The 18941-nt window shown below is 45.0% G+C and overlaps 1 protein-coding gene across 2 annotated transcripts in view; it reads right to left on the bottom strand.

Annotated features, from left to right (window-relative positions):
* The window catches only part of mus312 (mutagen-sensitive 312), a 554297-nt gene extending 537621 nt beyond the window's left edge, over positions 1–16676 (bottom strand). For both annotated transcript variants that reach the window (XM_067756651.1, XM_067756650.1), the window contains exon 1: positions 16393–16676. In XM_067756651.1, the coding sequence (XP_067612752.1) occupies positions 16393–16550 (158 nt within the window). In that variant the 5' untranslated portion in view covers positions 16551–16676. The remainder of the gene's footprint in view (positions 1–16392) is intronic.
* Between the last annotated feature and the right edge of the window lie 2265 nt (positions 16677–18941).

Genomic DNA, 18941 nt, shown 5'->3' with positions numbered 1-18941 from the left:
TACTGCTTAATGCTTTGTACTTCTGTTGTCTCAGGCTAGTTAGAGTGTCGTAACTAATAATGATAGGAGAATGATCGGAGTTGAGTTCTTCAGAACTGACTACTTCTAGTAATTGGGCTGGGATACCATTGTACACAGCGAAATCTAATAAATCTGGAATTTTCGATGAGTCACTGGGCCAATACGTAGGCTCACCAGTCGACAAAGTCCTAAAATTATTTTTAACAACACATTTGTAAAGCTCTCTTCCCTTTGGGTTAGAAGTACGTGAGCCCCACCAGGGGTGCTTCGCGTTTTAATCGCCTCCTACTAAAAATCTAGGTCCTAAAGAGTTAAACAAGTTTTCATATTCAGCAGTTTTGATTGTATGGCGTGGAGGTGTATACAATGCATAAATTTGTAGGTCGGCATTGTTTGCTTTTATTTTTATTCCAGCGGCTTGTATTGATGTGGTTTGTTTTGGTTCTAGCACATCATACTTTATGCTAGATCTTACTAGCACAGCACAACCAGCATGCGCCCTATTGCTTGGGTGATTACATGTGACTAAATCGTAGTTTTTAATTTTGAAATAGGTTTTGGTAGTAAAATGAGTTTCTGAGACTAACATTATGTCAATAAAGTTTTCGTTTAAAAATAATTCTGTTTCATTTGCGTGACGGGTTAAGCCATTGGCATTCCATATTGCTAACCTAAGATTTACTTGCATAATTTATTTATGAGTAGAGACATCATATTAAGCAGCGTGTTTGTTAACTCTATTTGCTTAGTTAGTAGCTGCTCTATTTTTTCCATTGCATTTTCGCCATTCTTTTCATAGTTACCTTTTAAAATGTTTGAGTATGACTGTTTATTGTTGTTGAGTTCATTAGAATTGTTTTCCGTATAATTTGCTTCATTGCCTAAATGAGCATGATTTTCTGGGTTGATAATTGTACTCTCTTTAGCACGATTGTAATGTAGCGGATTTTTGCGAACAAGTTGTTGATATACAGCACAACCTTTATAATTTGATGTGTGATGCTGGAGACAATGAACACATGTTGGGAGAGAGTCTTTAGGTTTTGTGCACTCAATTGTTGGGTGCATTAAATTACATTTCACACATTTATAGGGTTTTTTGCAATACGTTTTAGTATGTCCAAACTCTTGACACCTATGACATTGGACAATGTCACTTGTTTGACGAGGAGGTTCTACTTTAACTATTGCATTATTTAGATGTCTTAGCTCATATATTTCTTTGTTATTTTCATTCGGTTCCAAATCAACAAAGAACATTGACAAAGGTTGTTTATGTATTCTGCTTTTAACATTATAAATATTTCTAACTTTATGTCCTAGCTCTGTAATTTGATTGGTAATTTCTTCGATAGGAGTGGAATAGTGAATTCCTTTTAACACTACTCTATATGATCGTTCTTGCTTTGGTTGATAGGTGTGATAACTGATTTTGCTTATATCTAAATTTGTGACAGTTTTTCTGTAAGCATCAATGTTTTTTACCATAAGTCTAATTTTTCCATCTGCTAGAGATTTATAACTAAAGTCTTTTTTATCAATCACACTAGAAATATAGTTTATCATTTCACTTATATTTACTACGCCTGGTATGATTAATGGTGGTGGCTTTGGAATAGTCGACTCTGCTTCCTTGCTCGCTGCTAGATTATCATCCTCTCCAGCTTCCATTTGATCGTCATCATCGCTGAGTAAATCGAATCGATTTGGATGTATAAGAATCTGCTTTTTATTTTGATATAGCTTGGGAGACTCCTCATTGACACGTTTTCCAATTTTAGTTGGCACATTTTGCCACATAAAAACAGTATTGTCATTTTCATCATCGTTCTCTCCTGTAGCATTCATATTGAGTGCTTTGTTTGTGATACACAGAAGAAACAAAAACACAAAGATTTACTCTCACTTTCGTTGTCAATAGCCGAAATTTGATAAACACGTATGTTCGCTCGCACGGTCAATCAACGACTATTCATGAAATTGAGTGAAATGAAGTGATAAATTCGGCAGATCGCTCTAGCAAAAGGATTATGGATAGGTTGTCGGATGCCAATGTTACCATCGGCTGCCAGTTGACGAAGTCAACGAGTCCTGCGCTCACGATGAAGATGCCCGGCGATCAGCATTCCACAGATCGTAGTGGGCATTGAATTCGCCTAGAGTAGTGCGATTTTCACCAGTGAGTAGTGCGCTGTCAGGGCAGTATCCACTGGGGAGCAGTTACCACGAACCGCTAAGAAACCGGGTGTGGGAACCATAAAATTGCGCAGAGCACGTTTCTGCATTGACAGTCTTCGCCCGCGCTTGAAAAAAAAAACGTGAGGGCATGAATCAACCCTCTCAAACAATTTATTCATAAGTGCGTGTAGAACAAAATCATGGAAATCACCGTATGAAATTATTAAATTTTGTTTGCAAATACATATCTCTTCACAAAATTAAAATAGGGAAATTCTGTTAGGAACCATAAAAAACGAAGAATGTTTTCCGTATTATTGCCAATAGTTTTCTATACGCCACAACAAAATACACTTACCGAAATAACATCTCTTTATCGCCAAAGTTAAATATAAGATATATATTTTTAAGATTCAAAAAGTTTACAAAACTGCCGGGCAACGAAAATTGTTGCTTTTTAAATAAAAATTGAGTTTCAACGATCTTCTCACAATTATAAATTTTCCATTCAAATAGACATGAGGGTAATTTTCTCAGTCTAGTATCCGTAGAACGAGTAGAATATTTCCCACCTCTTCTAAGTGGTCTTGGCAAGCCTTTACAACTTCTATCTTTTCGCTCGCATCTGCACTGCGCTGAGCCCTCTGTTGTTACTTTATGGCCCAAACCACTCAGTTCCTTTTTAAACAGTGAGCACTTTTTGGGTCTTATTTTCAGACCAGCACCAGCTATTCTTTAGAAAAATTCCTCCAATTTCTTAAGATATAATTCAAAGTTCTTTCCCAATACGATGATGTTGTCTAGGTACACTAAGCATGTTTTCCAATGAAGTCCTTTCAGCACCTGATACATAAGCCTCTCAAAAGTAGCTGGTCCATTACATGACCCAAAGCCATAACTGTAAACTGCCAAATACCATATCCGACACTGAAGACGAGTTGGAAAATAACTTCGTATCAGATAGCCAGTCCAGTGTCATCAACTCTTGGCAATTGGTAGCTATAATTTTTTGTGACGTCCTGTAACTTCCGGTAGTCCACGCAAAACCTCATTTTTCGATCCTTCTTTTTCACTTGTACCATCGGTGACCACCATGAACTTGCTGTGGTTCGAATACGTCGATGTCGCTCATTCCTTGTATGATTTGACTCAACTTCCCCGCTTGGCTAATGGAACACTACGAGGATCTTGACGGCGCTTCCCAAGGCAGTTGGTTGTATGTACCGGAGGGACTCGGGATTTTCCCCACCCAAGGACTGTCATATCAGTGTAACCCCATTTAATTCGTTATTTCCTTTCCAGAAGTTGTCATCCCTCCAGCAGCTCCTCGCAGCGGGTCTGCTCCATACTCTCCTGCTCCGGGCAGGTATCGAACCCATGGATGGTTGCATCGTACAGGTTGTTCAGGGCTAGACCCTAAAACCAGACGTCCCGTACTTTCTATAAAACTTTTGTGGCTCCTTGCTGTTCACGCCCAAGGGCGTCCCGTAGACTGAGCCTTAGCGCCCCCACTACATTCCCAGCAGCCCCGCTGCTCAGCAAGCCACTACTATTTCTCACAGCAGCTCGCGCCCTATGGTGCCTCCAGCTCATACGGCCGCTCCCACTCATAACTACAATCTCCCGTATATCAGCCCCTGCCCCCGTCTTCTTCCCCTTCTTTTCGGGAAGCAATTGTGTAGGTCAGCGAAACAGACTCTTAGCCCCTACCACCTTTTGCACTGTCTGCAAGCACAGAATATATATGTTTGCAACATCCGCCCAAATGTCGACCATTTTGAACATCCACGCCGATGGCAATACGCTACCGACTGTTCTACACCCCAAAATCTTGGGTGTGACGTTCAATCAGGATCTACATTTTGGTGAGCACGCAACCGCAATTATTCCGAGAATTCAGAGCCGTAACAAAATCCTCAAATCCCTCGCTGGCAGTACCTGGGGAAAAGATAAAGAAACGCTCATGACTACAAACAAAGCAATTAGCCAGCCGATTACGTGCTACGCGTCACCCATATGGTCGCCAAGCCTAAAAATTACCCACTGGAAGAAACTACAGGGCTGCCAAAATACTGCTCTCAGAATCGCCACGGGCTGTCTTCTTATGTCCCCAGAACACCATCTGCATATTGAGGCGAGAATACTCCCCATCAGGGAGAGAAATGAGATGCTGACCAAACAGTTCTTGTTGAATACCCAGGCCCAGAGATCGATGAGCTATGCAATAAAATAAACGGCTATCTCCCTGATCTCTCCAGTTTTTTCGCCTCGCGAAACCTGCATTGTCACCGACTAAATCTTCCGCGACCTTATTTACAACATGGACGCCCCAAATGTCGACCATATTGAACATCCACGTCGATGGCACTACGCTACCGACTGTCCTACACCCCAAAATCTTGGGTGTGACGTTTGATCAGGATCTACATTTTGGTGCGCACGCAACCGCAATTGTTCCGAGAATTCAGAGCCGTAATAAAATCCTCAAATCCCTTGCTGGCAGTACCTGGGGAAAAGATAAAGAAACGCTCATGACCACATACAAAGCAATTAGCCAGCCGATTACGTGCTACGCGTCACCCATATGGTCGCCAAGCCTAAAAACTACCCACTGGAAGAAACTACAGGCCTGCCAAAATACTGCTCTCAGAATCGCCACGGGCTGTCTTCTTATGCCCCAGAACACCATCTGCATAATGAGGCGAGAATACTCCCCATCAGGGAGAGAAATGAGATGCTGACCAAACAGTTTCTGTTGAATACCCAGAAATCTGGGCATCCCAACAGACATCTGATTGACGAAGCAGCACCGCCTAGGGGCCTAAGGAGTAATCTCCGTAAGCATTTTGAGGAAATACGGCACCTGAGAACCCAGCCGTATGAAGCGAAAAAACACAAGCAGGTCCTTGGTGAACTCCATAGACAGGCGTCGGACCTTTATTTCGGGAATTGCCCGGTGAATTCAGTACTTGAAGAAAAATATCCAGAACTCGCGGAAGAGGAACGCATACTCCCAGGGAAACGCGTGTCACTCTTGCTCAACTTCGTTCTGGATACTGTAACAGGTTAAACTCTTACCTATCCAGAATCAACCCTGACATACAAAATGTATGCCCCGCTTGCAATGTGTCCCCACATGACACCAACCATCTTTTCAATTGTAATGTGGAACCAACGCCTCTAACACCCCTTTCCTTATGGTCCACCCCTGTTGAAACGGCAAGTTTCCTTGGACTCCCGTTAGAGGATATTGATGACAATTTGTGATCGGTCGTGGCTATTAGGTGGGGCGAGCATTGCTACAACAACAACAACAACAATACCCAGAAACCTGAGCATCCCAACACACATGTGATTGATGAACCAGCACCGCCTAGGGGCTTAAGGAGTCATCTCCGTAAGCATTTTGAGGAAATACGGCACCTGAGAACCCAGCCGTATGAAGCGAGAAAACACAAGCAGGTCCTTGGTGATCTCCATAAACAAGCGTCGGACCTTTATGCCGGGAATTGCCCGGTGAATCCAGTACTTAAAGAAAAGTGTCCAAAACTCGCGGAAGAGGAACGCGTACTCCACAGGGAAACGCGTGTCACTCTTGCTCAACTTCGTTCTGGATACTGTAACAGGTTAAACTCTTACCTATCCAGAATCAACCCTGACATACAAAATGTATGCCCCGCTTGCAATGTGTCCCCACATGACACCAACCATCTTTTCAATTGTAATGTGGAACCAACGCCTCTAACACCCCTTTCCTTATGGTCCACCCCTGTTGAAACGGCAAGTTTCCTTGGACTCCCGTTAGAGGATATTGATGACAATTTGTGATCGGTCGCGGCTGTTAGGTGGGGCGAAGCATTGCTACAACAACAACGACCAGTCCCCAGGGCCACAACAGCAATTGCGTCCTAGCCTCTCACAACCCAGGCGTAGTCACCCGTCACTTACTCCTAGAGTGACGACGTTTCCCCCCTTTGCACTTCAGAATTCTGCAGTTAAACTGTAATGGATTAACTGGTAAGATCACGGAGATAGTCGATTTCATGACGCGGCACAACATCCGCATTGCTGCGATTCAAGAGACTAAACTCACAGCAAGATCTGCTCTGCAGACCTGTTCTGGTACAATGTCCACAGGAAAGATCGCGAGAGCGGGAATGGAGGCGGTATCGCGTTTATCATACACCACTCAGTGCAATATCATATATTTGATCCCGACATCGGCCGCAGGGACAACGTGACGTGACGTGCTATCACGGCTGGCCAATTGCTTTGTATGTAGTAGTGAGCGTTTCTTTACCTTTTCTGACAAAGGTGGAAAGAGACAGGTTGAAGACATGTTCTAAGTATTTGAAACCCCCTTTCCCTAGGCTTTTAAGCATCGGCATTGCTATGCCGTCTGGGCCAACTGCTTTGGATGGTTTAGCGTGACCAATGGCATCTTCAACCTCTCTGGCGGTGATGGTAATTGGTGACGCGCTGAATTTATGTTTACGTGCGTGTCTGTTGGCCCTCCGTCTATCTTTGTCGACCGTAGAATGCATTAATATTGACGGCAGAAAGCGCTCGCGCATTTTTTCGAACCCGACAGCACTTTATCGCCGAAGGCGATGGAAACTTTGTCACTGTACTTAGACGATTCGATAGGGACTTTACGGTGGACCAAAGTTTACCCACACCGGCAGAGAGGTTACAACCTCTTAGGTGCCCCTCCCATTTCGCCCGCTTGTGTTCATCCACAAGCAATCTAATGCGTTGGTTTATATCCCTTATTTGGGGGTCGCCTGGGTCGAGCTGTCTTATAAGGTCACGTTCTCTCGTTAAATTTGCGGCCTCCGCCGGGAAGTGGGGCCGAATTTCGGGAATTCTCCCGGCGGGAATGAAACGTGCCGAGGCGGATTCAATGACCTTGCGGAAAGCACGCTCCCCTTGGCGGGCATCAGTCTGGATAGGGAGGGCAGCAAAGAGGTTGTCTGTAAAAGATTTGTATTCGTCCCACTTTCCTCTTTTAAAGTTTATGAAAGTGCGTTTTTCTGTAACGATGAAGTCGGCGGTACGCTCGAACGAAATAAGTATAGGCAGGTGGTCGGATGCCAATGTTACCATCGATTGAGATATCCGGCGAACTGTGACAGCTTCCTACCATACGTGTGGGGGCGTCTCCGTTTATTGTGCAGAACGTCGTTTCTTCTATTTGATCCGCCAACATCTCACCCCTACTGTCCGCCCGCAAGTTTGAATGCCATAGATCGTGATGGGCATTAAAGTCGCCTAAGATAATGCGATTGTTGCCAGTGAGTAAGGCGATAATATTAGCGCGGTATCCACTGGGGCAACAGGTGGCAGGAGGGATGTAGATGTTGATGATTTCTAGGTTTGCATCGCCTGACCGGACAGATAGGCCTTGAGGTTCTAAGACATTGTCCCTGCGGTCGATCCCAGGATCATATATATGATATTGCACAGAGTGGTGTATGATAAACGCGAGGCCGCCTCCATTTCCGCTCATGCGATCTTTTCTGTGGACATTATACTCAGAACAGGTTTGCAGAGCAGATCTTGCTGTGAGTTTAGTCTCTTTCAGTGTAACCCCATTTAATTTGTTGCGTTCCCCCCACAAATTGTCATCCTCCCAGCAGCGCCTTGCAGCAGGGACTGCTCCATATTCTCTTGCTCCGGGAAGGTATCGAATCCAATCCGGGTCCGTCTCCTGACCCCGGTCCTGAGAAATGGTTTTGCTGCATCTGCCGGAAAAGAATATTTTTAGGACGGTCATACTCTGTTCAGTGTGTCTCGTGTAAAGGATGGTTGCATCGGATAGGTTGTTCTGGGCTTGATCCCAAAACCCGACGTCCACGTAACTTTTATAAATATTTTGTGGCTCCTTGCTGTTCACGCCCAAGGGCGTCCCGTAGTCTACATTTAAGCGTCCCCACTACCTTCCAGCAGCCCCGCTGCTCTGCAAGCCACAACAAGTACCCGCTGCTGCTCGCGCCCCACGGCAGCAACAACTCAAACAGCTGCTCTTTTGTGGCTCCTTGCTGTTCAAGCCCAAGGGCGTCCCGTATTCTACGCCTAAGCGCCGCCCCCCCCCCCCCCCCCCCCCCCCCCCCCCCCACTACCTTCCAGCAGCCCCGCTGCTCAGCAAGCCACAACAAGTACCCGCTGCTGCTCGCGCCCCACGGCGCCAACAACTCAAACAGCTGATACCACTCATAACTACTACCTTTAGTAGAGTTGGTAGCAATGCTGAGCATAAGCCCCTGCCCCCGTCTTCTCCCCCCCCCCTCTTTTCCGGCAGCAATCGTGCAGGTCAGGGAAACAGCTCTTAGTCCCCTACCTCCGTTTGCACCGTCTGCCAGCACAGAATATATAGGTTGGCGACATCCGCCCAATGCAGCTCCTGCCTTGGGTGGTGCCACTTTCCTAGATGTTCTGGTCTCCGCGACGGCAACCCCCCGACGGGTTTCATCGCGCCATGTTGCCAGGTCGCAAACCCAAATCATCCGGGTACCCCAATGCTTGCCCAAGGACGCCCAGTCCCAGGGCCACAACAGCAATTGCGTCCTGGCTTTTCACAACCCCGGCGTAGTCACCCGTCCCTTACCCCCAGAGTGGCGGCGTCTCCCCTTATGCACTTCAGAATTCTGCAGTTAAACTGTAATGGACTAACTGGGAAGATTACGGAGATAGTCGATTTCATGAAGCGGCACAACATCCGCATTGCTGCGATTCAAGAGACTAAACTCACAGCAAGATCTGCATTGCATAGACTTGCTCTGGGTATAATGTTCACAGGAAAGACCGCGAGAGCGGAAATGAGGCGGTCTGAGACAATGTCTTAGAACGTCAAGGCCTATCTGTCCGGTCAGGCGATGCAAACCTAGAAATCATCAACATCTACATCCCTCCTGCCACCTGTTGCCCCAGTGGATACCGCCCTAATATCAGAACCTTACTCACTGGCAACAATCGCATTATCTTAGGCGATTTCAATGCCCATTATGATCTATGGCATTCAAACTTGCGGGCGGACAGTAGGGGTGAGATGTTGGCGGATCAAATAGAAGAAACGACGTTCTGCACAATAAACGGAGACGCCCCCACACGTATGGTAGGAAGCTGTCACAGCTCGCCAGATATCTCAATCGTGAGCGCAGAACTCGTAAACTGCGTCAACTGGCAGCCGATGGTAACATTGGCATCCGACCACCTGCCCATACGCTTCCCAAGGCAGTCGGTTCTATGTAATGGAGCGACTCGGGGTTTTTCCCGACCAAGGACTGTCATTTCATTGTGACCCCATCTAATTTGTTTCGTCCCTCCCACAAATTGTCATCCTCCCAGCAGCTCCTTGCAGCAGGACTGCTCCATATTCTCTTACTCCGGGAAGGCATCGAATCCAGTCCGGGTCCGTCTCCTGACCCCGGTCCTGAGAAATGGTTTTGCTGCATCTGCCGGAAAAGAATCTTTTTAGGACGGTCATACTCTGTTCAGTGTGTCTCGTGCAAGGGTGGTTGCATCGGACATGTTGTTCTGGGCTTGATCCCAAAACCCGACGTCCACGTAACTTTTATAAATATTTTGTGGCTCCTTGCTGTTCACGCACAAGGGCGTCCCGTAGTCTACGCCTTAGCGCCCCCACTACCCTCCAGCAGCCCCGCTGCTCAGCAAGCCACAACAAGTACCCGATGCTGATCGCGCCCCACGGCGCCAACAACTCAAACAGCTGATACCACTCATAAATACTACCTTCGTAGTAGAGTTGGTAGCAATGCTGAGCATCAGCCCCTGCCCCCGTCTTCTCCCCCCTCTTTTCCGGCAGCAATCGTGCAGGTCAGGGAAACAGACTCTTAAACCCTACCTCCGTTTGCACCGTCTGCCAGCACAGAATATATAGGTTTGCGACATCCGCCCAATGCAGCTCCTGCCTTGGGTGGTGCCACTTTCCCAGATGTTCTGGTCTCCGCGACGGCAACCCCCCGACGGGTTTCATCGCGCCATGTTGCCAGGTCGCAAACCCAAATCAACCGGGTACCCCAATGCTTGCCCAAGGACGCCCAGTCCCAGGGCCATAACAGCAATTGCGTCCTGGCCTTCCACCACCCAGGCGTAGTCACCCGTCACTTACCCCCAGAGTGGCGACGTCTCCCCTTATGCACTTCAGAATCCTGCAGTTAAACTGTAATGGACTAACTGGGAAGATTACGGAGATAGTCGATTTCATGAAGCGGCACAACATCCGCATTGCTGCGTTTCAAGAGACTAAACTCACAGCAAGATCTGCATTGCAGACCTGCTCTGGGTATAATGTCCACAAGAAAGACCGCGAGAGCGGAAATGGAGGCGGTCTCGCGTTTATCATACACCACTCTGTGCAATATTATATATTTGATCCTAGCATCGACCGCAGGGACAATGTCTTAGAACGTCAAGGCCTATCTGTCCGGTCAGGCGATGCAAACCTAGAAATCAGCAACATCTACATCCCTCCTGCCACCTGTTGCCCCAGTGGATACCGCCCTAATATCAGGCCCTTACTCACTGGCAACAATCGATTATCTTAGGTGATTTCAATGCCCATCATGTTCTATGGCATTCAAACTTGCGGGTGGACAGTAGGGGTGAGATGTTGGCGGATCAAATAGAAGAAACGACGTTCTGCACAATAAACGGAGACGCTCCTACACGTATGGTAGGAAGCTGTCACAGCTCGCCAGATATCTCAATCGTGAGCGCAGAACTGGTAAGCTGCGTCAACTGGCAGCCGATGGTAACATTGGCATCCGAACACCTGCCCATACTTATTTCGCTTGAGCGTACCGCCGACTTCATCGTCACTGAAAAACGCACTTTCATAAACTTCAAAAAAGGAAAGTGGGAAGAATATAAATCCTTTACAGACAGCCGCTTTGCTGCCCTCCCTATCCCGACTGATGCCCGCCAAGGGGAGCGTGCCTTCCGTAAGGTCATTAAATCCGCCTCGGCACATTTCATTCCCGCCGGGAGAATTCCCGAAATTCGGCCCCACTTCCCGGCGGAGGCCGCAAACTTAGCGTGAGAACGTGACCTTATAAGACAGCTTGATCCAGGCGACCCCCAAATAAGGGATATAAACCAACGCATCAGATTGCTTGTGGATGAACACAAGCGGGCGAAATGGGAGGAGCACCTAAGAGGTTGTAACCTCTCTACCGGTGTGGGTAAACTTTGGTCCACCGTAAAGTCCCTATCGAATCCGACTAAGCACAAAGACAAAGTTTCCATTGCCTTTGGCGACAAAGTGCTGTCGGACGCGAAAAAATGCGTGAGCGCTTTCTGCCGACAATATATAATGCATCCTACGGTCGACAAAGATAGACGGAGAGCCAATAGACACGCACATAAACACAAATTCAGCGCGTCACCAATCACCATCACCGCTAAAGAGGTTGAGGACGCCATTGGTCGTGCTAAACCATCCAAAGCAGTGGGCCAAGACGGCATAGCCATGCCGATGCTTAAAAGCCTAGGGAAAGAGGGTTTCAAATATTTGGCGCATGTCTTCAATCTGTCTCTTTCCACCTTTGTCATACCTGAGAAATGGAAAATGGCCAAGGTGGTCCCGCTACTAAAGCCTGGGAAACCAGCTAACATAGGTGAGTCGTATCGTCCCATATCTCTCCTATCGCCAGTGGCAAAGACGCTTGAAGCCATTTTGCTCCCTTATTTCCAAGCAAATTTGCAGCTAGCCCCTCATCAGCATGGCTTCAGAAAACTCCATAGCACTACCACCGCGCTAAATGCCATAGCACCCAGATAAATTGCGGTTTAAATCAATACCCCCACCATAGAACAGTACTCGTAGCGCTAGACCTATCAAAAGCTTTCGATACGGTCAACCATGGCTCGATACTGCAGAACCTGGAAGGGTCTACCCTTCCCCCATGTCTTAAAAGGTGGACCGCAAATTATCTGGGTGGTCGGCAGGCATCGGTGCAATTTAGAAACGAAGCATCAAAACCAAGGAGAATTAAACAAGGCGTGCCACAGGGTGGTGTCCTATCCCCACTTTTGTTTAATTTCTACATATCTAAGCTACCTTCACCACCGGAAGGAGTCACAATCGTTTCCTACGCCGATGACTGCACAATAATGGCCACAGGCCCAGGCCCAAAGATCGATGCGCTATGCAATAAAATAAACGGCTACCTCCCTGATCTCCCCAGTTTTTTCGCCTCGCGAAACCTGGCATTATCACCGACTAAATCTTCCGCGACCTTATTTACAACATGGACGCCCCAAATGTCGACCATTTTGAACATCCACGTCGATGGCACCACGCTACCGACTGTCCTACACCCCAAAATCTTGGGTGTGACGTTTGATCAGGGTCTAAATTTTGGTGAGAACGCAGCCGCAATTGTTCTGAGAATTCAGAGCCGTAACAAAATCCTCAAATCCCTCGCTGGCAGTACTTGGGGAAAGATAAAGAAACGCTCATGACTACATACAAAGCAATTAGCCAGCCGATTACGTGCTACGCGTCACCCATCTGGTCGCCAAGCCTAAAAATTACCCACTGGAAGAAGTTACAGGCCTGCCAAAATACTGCTCTCAGAATTGCCACGGGCTGTCTTCTTATGTTCCCAGAACACCATCTGCATAATGAGGCGAGAATACTTCCCATCAGGGAGAGAAATGAGATGCTGACCAAACAGTTCCTGTTGAATACCCAGACACCTGAGCATCCCAACATACATCTATTGATGAACCAGCACCGCCTAGGGGCTCAAGGAGTCATCTCCGTAAGCACTTTGAGGAAATACGGCACCTGAGAACCCAGCCGTATGAAGCGAAAAAACACAAGCAGGTCCTTGGTGAACTCCACAAACAGGCGTCGGACCTTTATGCCGGGAATTGCCCGGTGAATCCAGTACTCAAAGAAAAGTATCCAAAACTCGCGGAAGAGGAACGCATACTCCCCAGGGAAACGCGTGTCACTCTTGCTCAACTTCGTTCTGGATACTGTAACAGGTTAAACTCTTACCCAACGCCTCTGACGCCCCTTTCATTATGGTGCACCCCTGTTGAAACAGAAAGTTTCCTTGCACTCCCGTTAGAGGATATTGATGACAATTTGTGATCGGTCGCACCTATTAGGTGGGGCGAAGCACTGCTACAACAACAACAACAACATCAACCGTGTGAAATTAATCCCTTTTTACACCACCACAGCCTGGGACCTGGGTTATGTTCAATACCTTCCCGGAGCAGCAGGGTATGGAGCAGTCCAGCTGCAAGGAGCTGCTCCGAGGATGACAACAAATTACGCAACAAATTAAATGGGGTTACACTGAAATGACAGCCCTTGGTCTGAAAAAAAATCCAAAGTCGCTCCAGTGCATAGAACCGACTGCCGTGGTAAGCGGAAACTTACTCGTTTATTGTGGTATATGCGTGCACGTACCAATAGAAGGTTGCTCGATGGTGCAAGTGCGGCCACACACATGTACCCATCAGGGATTTAAGTCAGGAAAATACCAGTTTATTTTAGAGAAATACACACGAGCCATAGCTTCATGGACGCGTACTATACGCTGCGTACGATATCTGTACGATTTGGTGTCAAACGCGTGTATTTGAATGGAGACCTGCACAGGAGGTGGCCACAAAGCATAAAATTTTCATGTAGCTAGGCGTACGTACGCTTGGAAGAAAGAAAGAACAAAAAGTATGTTTACATTTTTGTGTAGGTATGCAAATTTCTGTTAGAAACTTAGTTACTTAGAAAATGCCCTTTATTCATAACAAAAGCGGCCAATGTACATTTTAAAGGCGAGAAAAAGTATGTAAAACCAAAAAAGCTTGGTTATACATTGTCAAAGTGATTAAATGGCTGTACTGTGTTCCACACTATAAGTCCCTTTTTTCGCTAATACGCGGTAATGAAAGCTTGCTCCTCCTAATTTAATAGCTCTATAAGACAGAATGAACATCCACGTCAATGGCACTACGCTACCGACTGTCTTACATCCCAAAATCTTGCTTGGGTGTGACGTTTGATCAGGTTCTACATTTTGGTGAGCATGCATCCGCAATTGTACCGAAAATCCAGAGCCGTAACAAAATCGTCAAATCTCTTGCTGGCAGTACTTGGGGAAAAGATAAAGAAACGCGCATTACCACTTACAAACCAATTGGCCAGCCGATTGCATGCTACTCGTCCCAGATATGGTCGCCAAGCCTAAAGACTACTCCCTGGAAGAAGTTACAGGCCCCCAAAATACTGCCCTCAGAACCGCCATGGGTTGTCTCCCTATGTCTCCAGAACACCATCTACATAATGAGGCGAGAATACTCCCCATTAGGGAGAAATGTGAAATGCTAAACAAACAGTTCCTGTTGAATACCCAGAAACCTGGGCATCTCAACAGACATCTGATTGATGAGCCAACACCGCCCAGGGGCTTAAGGAGTCATCTCCGTAACCATTATAAGGATATACGGCACCTGAGAACACAGCTGTATGAAGCCAAAAAACACAAGCAGGTCCTCAGTGAGCTCCACAAACAGGCGTCGGACGTCTATGCCAGGAATTGCCCGGTGAATCCTCTTCTCAAAGAGCAATACCTCAAACTTGCAGAAGAGGAATAGGCATTCAAGGGGTTGTGTAGCGCAACCCTCTCAAGGGGGTGCCAGCGCAATATATAGCATCTCCAACCCAATTGTCAACATCACCTACTAGCGGCGAATCCTGTTTCCCTAACTGACAAGGCTCTGGCGATCCCAAGCTCCTAATGGAACTAGGTAGGTAGGGATGGCCTTGAAGGTTTAATGTGGTTATATAAATCGTTTCCGAGACGGTCGGTCTAGTACCTTAAGCGTGCTTTGTTACCGGAACGGGTAATAGTCTAGTTGAGGGGTCGACTGCTAATACGCTACCAAAAATATCGAGAGAGGTGTTAAAAGACGCGTATTAATCTCGAGAACAATTATCCGATGGCGGAAAAGAAAAATTGTATCTATGTCCGGAGATATTTGCAGTTGAAGTTGGCGATTTGCATGTGGTTGCTGTTGTGTGGGTACCCACAAAAAAATTTGTGCATCACCGTGGCGGTAGCCACGGTTATACCACACACTCGGACTTGGCACGGCGTAGCCCAGGGTCATTTTTTATAAGCGCGGCAAAAGGCCGCCAACTCAGAAAGGTGTTCTGCGCCAAAATACTATGGATTCCACCCCCCGTTTCGGAGGTACCCACGGGTCTTTTTTCTGTTTTTCGTTAATATCTTAGGAACGAGTTAATATTTTTGTTTCCCGCCTTCGGTTTATTAATACTGATGTCAAGACGCGTCGGGTGATACCTCTCTCGCTATTTTTGTGGTAATAGTCTAGTTGAGGGGTCGACTGATAATACGCTACCAAAAATATCGAGTCTGGTGTCAAAAGACGCGTATTAATATCGAGAACAAGAATCCGAAGGCGGAAAAGAAAAATTTTATCCCTGTCCGGAGATATTTGCAGTTGAAGTTGGCGATTTCCCTGTGGTTGTTGTTGTGTTCATACCCACAAAAAAAATTGTGCATCACCGTGGCGGTAGCCACGGTTATACCACACACCCGGACTTGGCATGGCGTAGCCCAGGGTTATTTTTTATAAGCGCGGCCGAAGGCCGCCAACGCAGAAAGATGTTCTGCGCAAAAATACTAAGGATCCGACCCCCGGTTTCGGAGGTACCCGTGGGTCTTTTTTCGGTTTTTCGTTAATATCTTTTGAACGCATTAAAATTTTTATTTTCCGTCATCGGATTATTAATACTGATGTCAAGACGCGTCGTTTGACACCTCTCTCGATATTTTTGGTAGCGTATTAGCAGTTGACCCCTCAACTAGACTATTACCATTTTTGTAGCGTATTAGCAGTCGACCCCTCAACTAGACTATTACCCCGGAACGTACTGGATCTATATCCGGCAAAGGATCATCGATAACACTCCCCAAAGCCTTCGGAGAGTGTCGTTATGCTCAAACAACAACCATATTCCTCCCCCTCATGCGCGTATTTTCGTGTTAAGTGAATATTGCTTGAATAAGATTTAAGTTTTTTTCGTCATATTTCCAAAAATTTATTAAACCCTTTGTTTACATCATGTAGCTAAGCCTGAAAGTAAAAAAAACATGCAGATGGCATTTTTGATTATAAGCCTTTTACCGTATACTACTACTGCTTCTGTTTCCAGTCGGCGTAACTCCACGCAATCGTAATTTTTTTAAATTAGCTTTAAAACTGTCTCGACTTATAGCAGGTATGTCTTTATTCATTTGTGTACATTTATCTTTCGGAGAACAACTCTTTTCCAGCACTAACATGTTTCTCTATTTCCTTACTAGGAAGGGGCTTGGCCAAGTTGAAAAGGTAGCGCCTACTTATTTCTTCTTCACTTGGATGCATGAATCGTTCGCTTAGTTTCTTACTGAAACTTTGAAAAAATGGAGTGCAGCTGTAATATATAAAAATTCAATTTATTTTGGGTTGTTTGTCTGAGTTTTATCATGTGCTTACGACCAAGCGGCAAACAGAACAGATCCCCCAACGATCCAAGCTAATGCAAATTTATTTCTATAATAATATGAGGGCGTTCCCCTAGTGCGCCGAGGTTTTCTCTGATTCTGTTCAATATTTTCCATTACCACATCAAACTAAGTATTAGAGTTGTCAAATATCCTTGTACCTGTGATTTTGGGTCACCTACTGAAAGAACAAATACCCTACAAAAAATTTGGTCACAAAACCTAATCACGCCCATGCAAATGTGACTATGAATATAATCTATGACCGTAAAATGACTAGGCAAATGACTTGGAATGACGAGAGCGTTTTTGCCGGGCAGTTAAAAGGAATCACAGTGACCTATGGTGGACCTATACAAGGTGGGAGCACGGGTCAGCAGATTTGTACTTTTTTATTTGATTTGATACTTCAATTTCCGGCGCAGTGCGATTTTGACATTAGTCCTTCGGGTAATAGTGCATTTTAGGGCCCCACCCTAAAGTTGGGCCAAGATTTTCGAGTGATGTATCAAAAGACGCGTATTTACGTCTAGATTAACAGCTGGATTCAGTAAGCCGTCTCTAGTCACTATTAGAGACTATCTGGGGTGAAAATCACGTTTGAGACAATTTGCCATTCTGTAACTTGTCTCGCGTATCCAGCCTCCCAAAAGCAATCACTAATTTGTGAGCTAGGCCGGGGCAGATCACAAACGTGAAAATTTCAGAAAAAGTATTAAAATTATTTGCGAAAAACGCTTAAAATATATTTTTTTTTTTATTCCTCAAATTAAAATAAGCATAGAAAGAATTAAAAAACAGAAAATACTTAAAAGAAACATCGAACTATGTGGCGCCACTGAGATTCGAACCTACACACTTTGGGATTTTCTATAAAAATTGTGAACGGCATCTTAGCAAGCTCAGCCACAATATCACCTAACGTTTTGTTGACAAAAAGCAATGCTATATTATTTGTTCAATGTATGAGTAAATTGTCATTTTGGTGAATTTCGTTGATATGGTGAATTGTTTTTGTGACTTTCGTTTACTGAATACCGAAATCATCTCAAGTCACAAAAATTGTCTCTAAAGGAAAATCTCAAATTTAGAGACTTGAGATGAGGCTGAATTACAGAATTCAGCCGTAAGAATCCGTATGCGGATGTTAACTTTTTTCACCCGTTTAAAAGTTATCGGCGAAAAACTGGTTTGTGTGATACATATTGTTCCCGCACGTTTACAATCTTTTAAGCGCACACATCACTTTACTTTTTATATTTATAGCTGAATTCAGTAAGCCGTCTCTAGTCACTATTAGAGACTATTTGGGGTGAAAATCACTTTTGAGACAATTTGCCATTCTGTAAGCTGTCTCGCGTCTCCAGGCTCACAAAAGCAATCACTAATTTGTGAGCTGGGCCGGGGCAGATCACAAACGTGAAAATTTCAGAAAAAGTATGAAAATTATTTGCGAAAAACGCCTTAAATATATTTTTTTTATTCCTAAAATTAAAATAAGCATAGAAAAAATTGAAAATTCATAAAAAAACATCGAACTCTATGTGGCGCCGCTGAGATTCGAACCTACACACTTTGGGATTTTCTATAAAAATTGTGAACGGAGTCTTATCAAGCTCAGCCACAATACCACCTAACGTCATGTTGACAAAATGCAATGCTATATTATTCGTTCAATGTATGAGTAAATTGTCATTTTGGTGAATTTCGTTGATATGGTGAATTGTGTTTGTGACTTTCGTTTACTGAATACCGAAATCATCTCAAGTCACAAAAATTGTCTCTAAAGGAAAATCTCAAATTTAGAGACTTGAGATGAGACTGAATTACAGAATTCAGCCGTTAGTATATTAAAATTATCTAACTTGCACGTATAAACGAAAAAATTATGTTAAATTTCACTAATTTACTTATAAAATACCAACACAAATATTGCAAAAAATGTCTGTCCAAATGAAAACACATGAAAGTAAACAGTGTTGCCAGCTCAGCAACGATGGAAATTACCTTTGTTGTTCTCTGTTAGGATTAATACAAGGCGGTGGCGGCTCAACATAAATTAAAATAAACATACAATTACATTGTTTTTGTAATTTACTGAATATTTTGCAATTTAATATATTAAAAGAGAGAGTAATGCGTCTATTTATCCAAATAAAGTGATGCTGGCAAATATTTGGAATTTTCGTT

This window comes from Eurosta solidaginis, chromosome 5 (assembly GCF_040869045.1).
Source record: "Eurosta solidaginis isolate ZX-2024a chromosome 5, ASM4086904v1, whole genome shotgun sequence".
Taxonomy (NCBI): Eukaryota; Metazoa; Arthropoda; class Insecta; order Diptera; family Tephritidae; genus Eurosta; species Eurosta solidaginis.
This window is presented reverse-complemented; position numbering and strand designations above follow the sequence as displayed.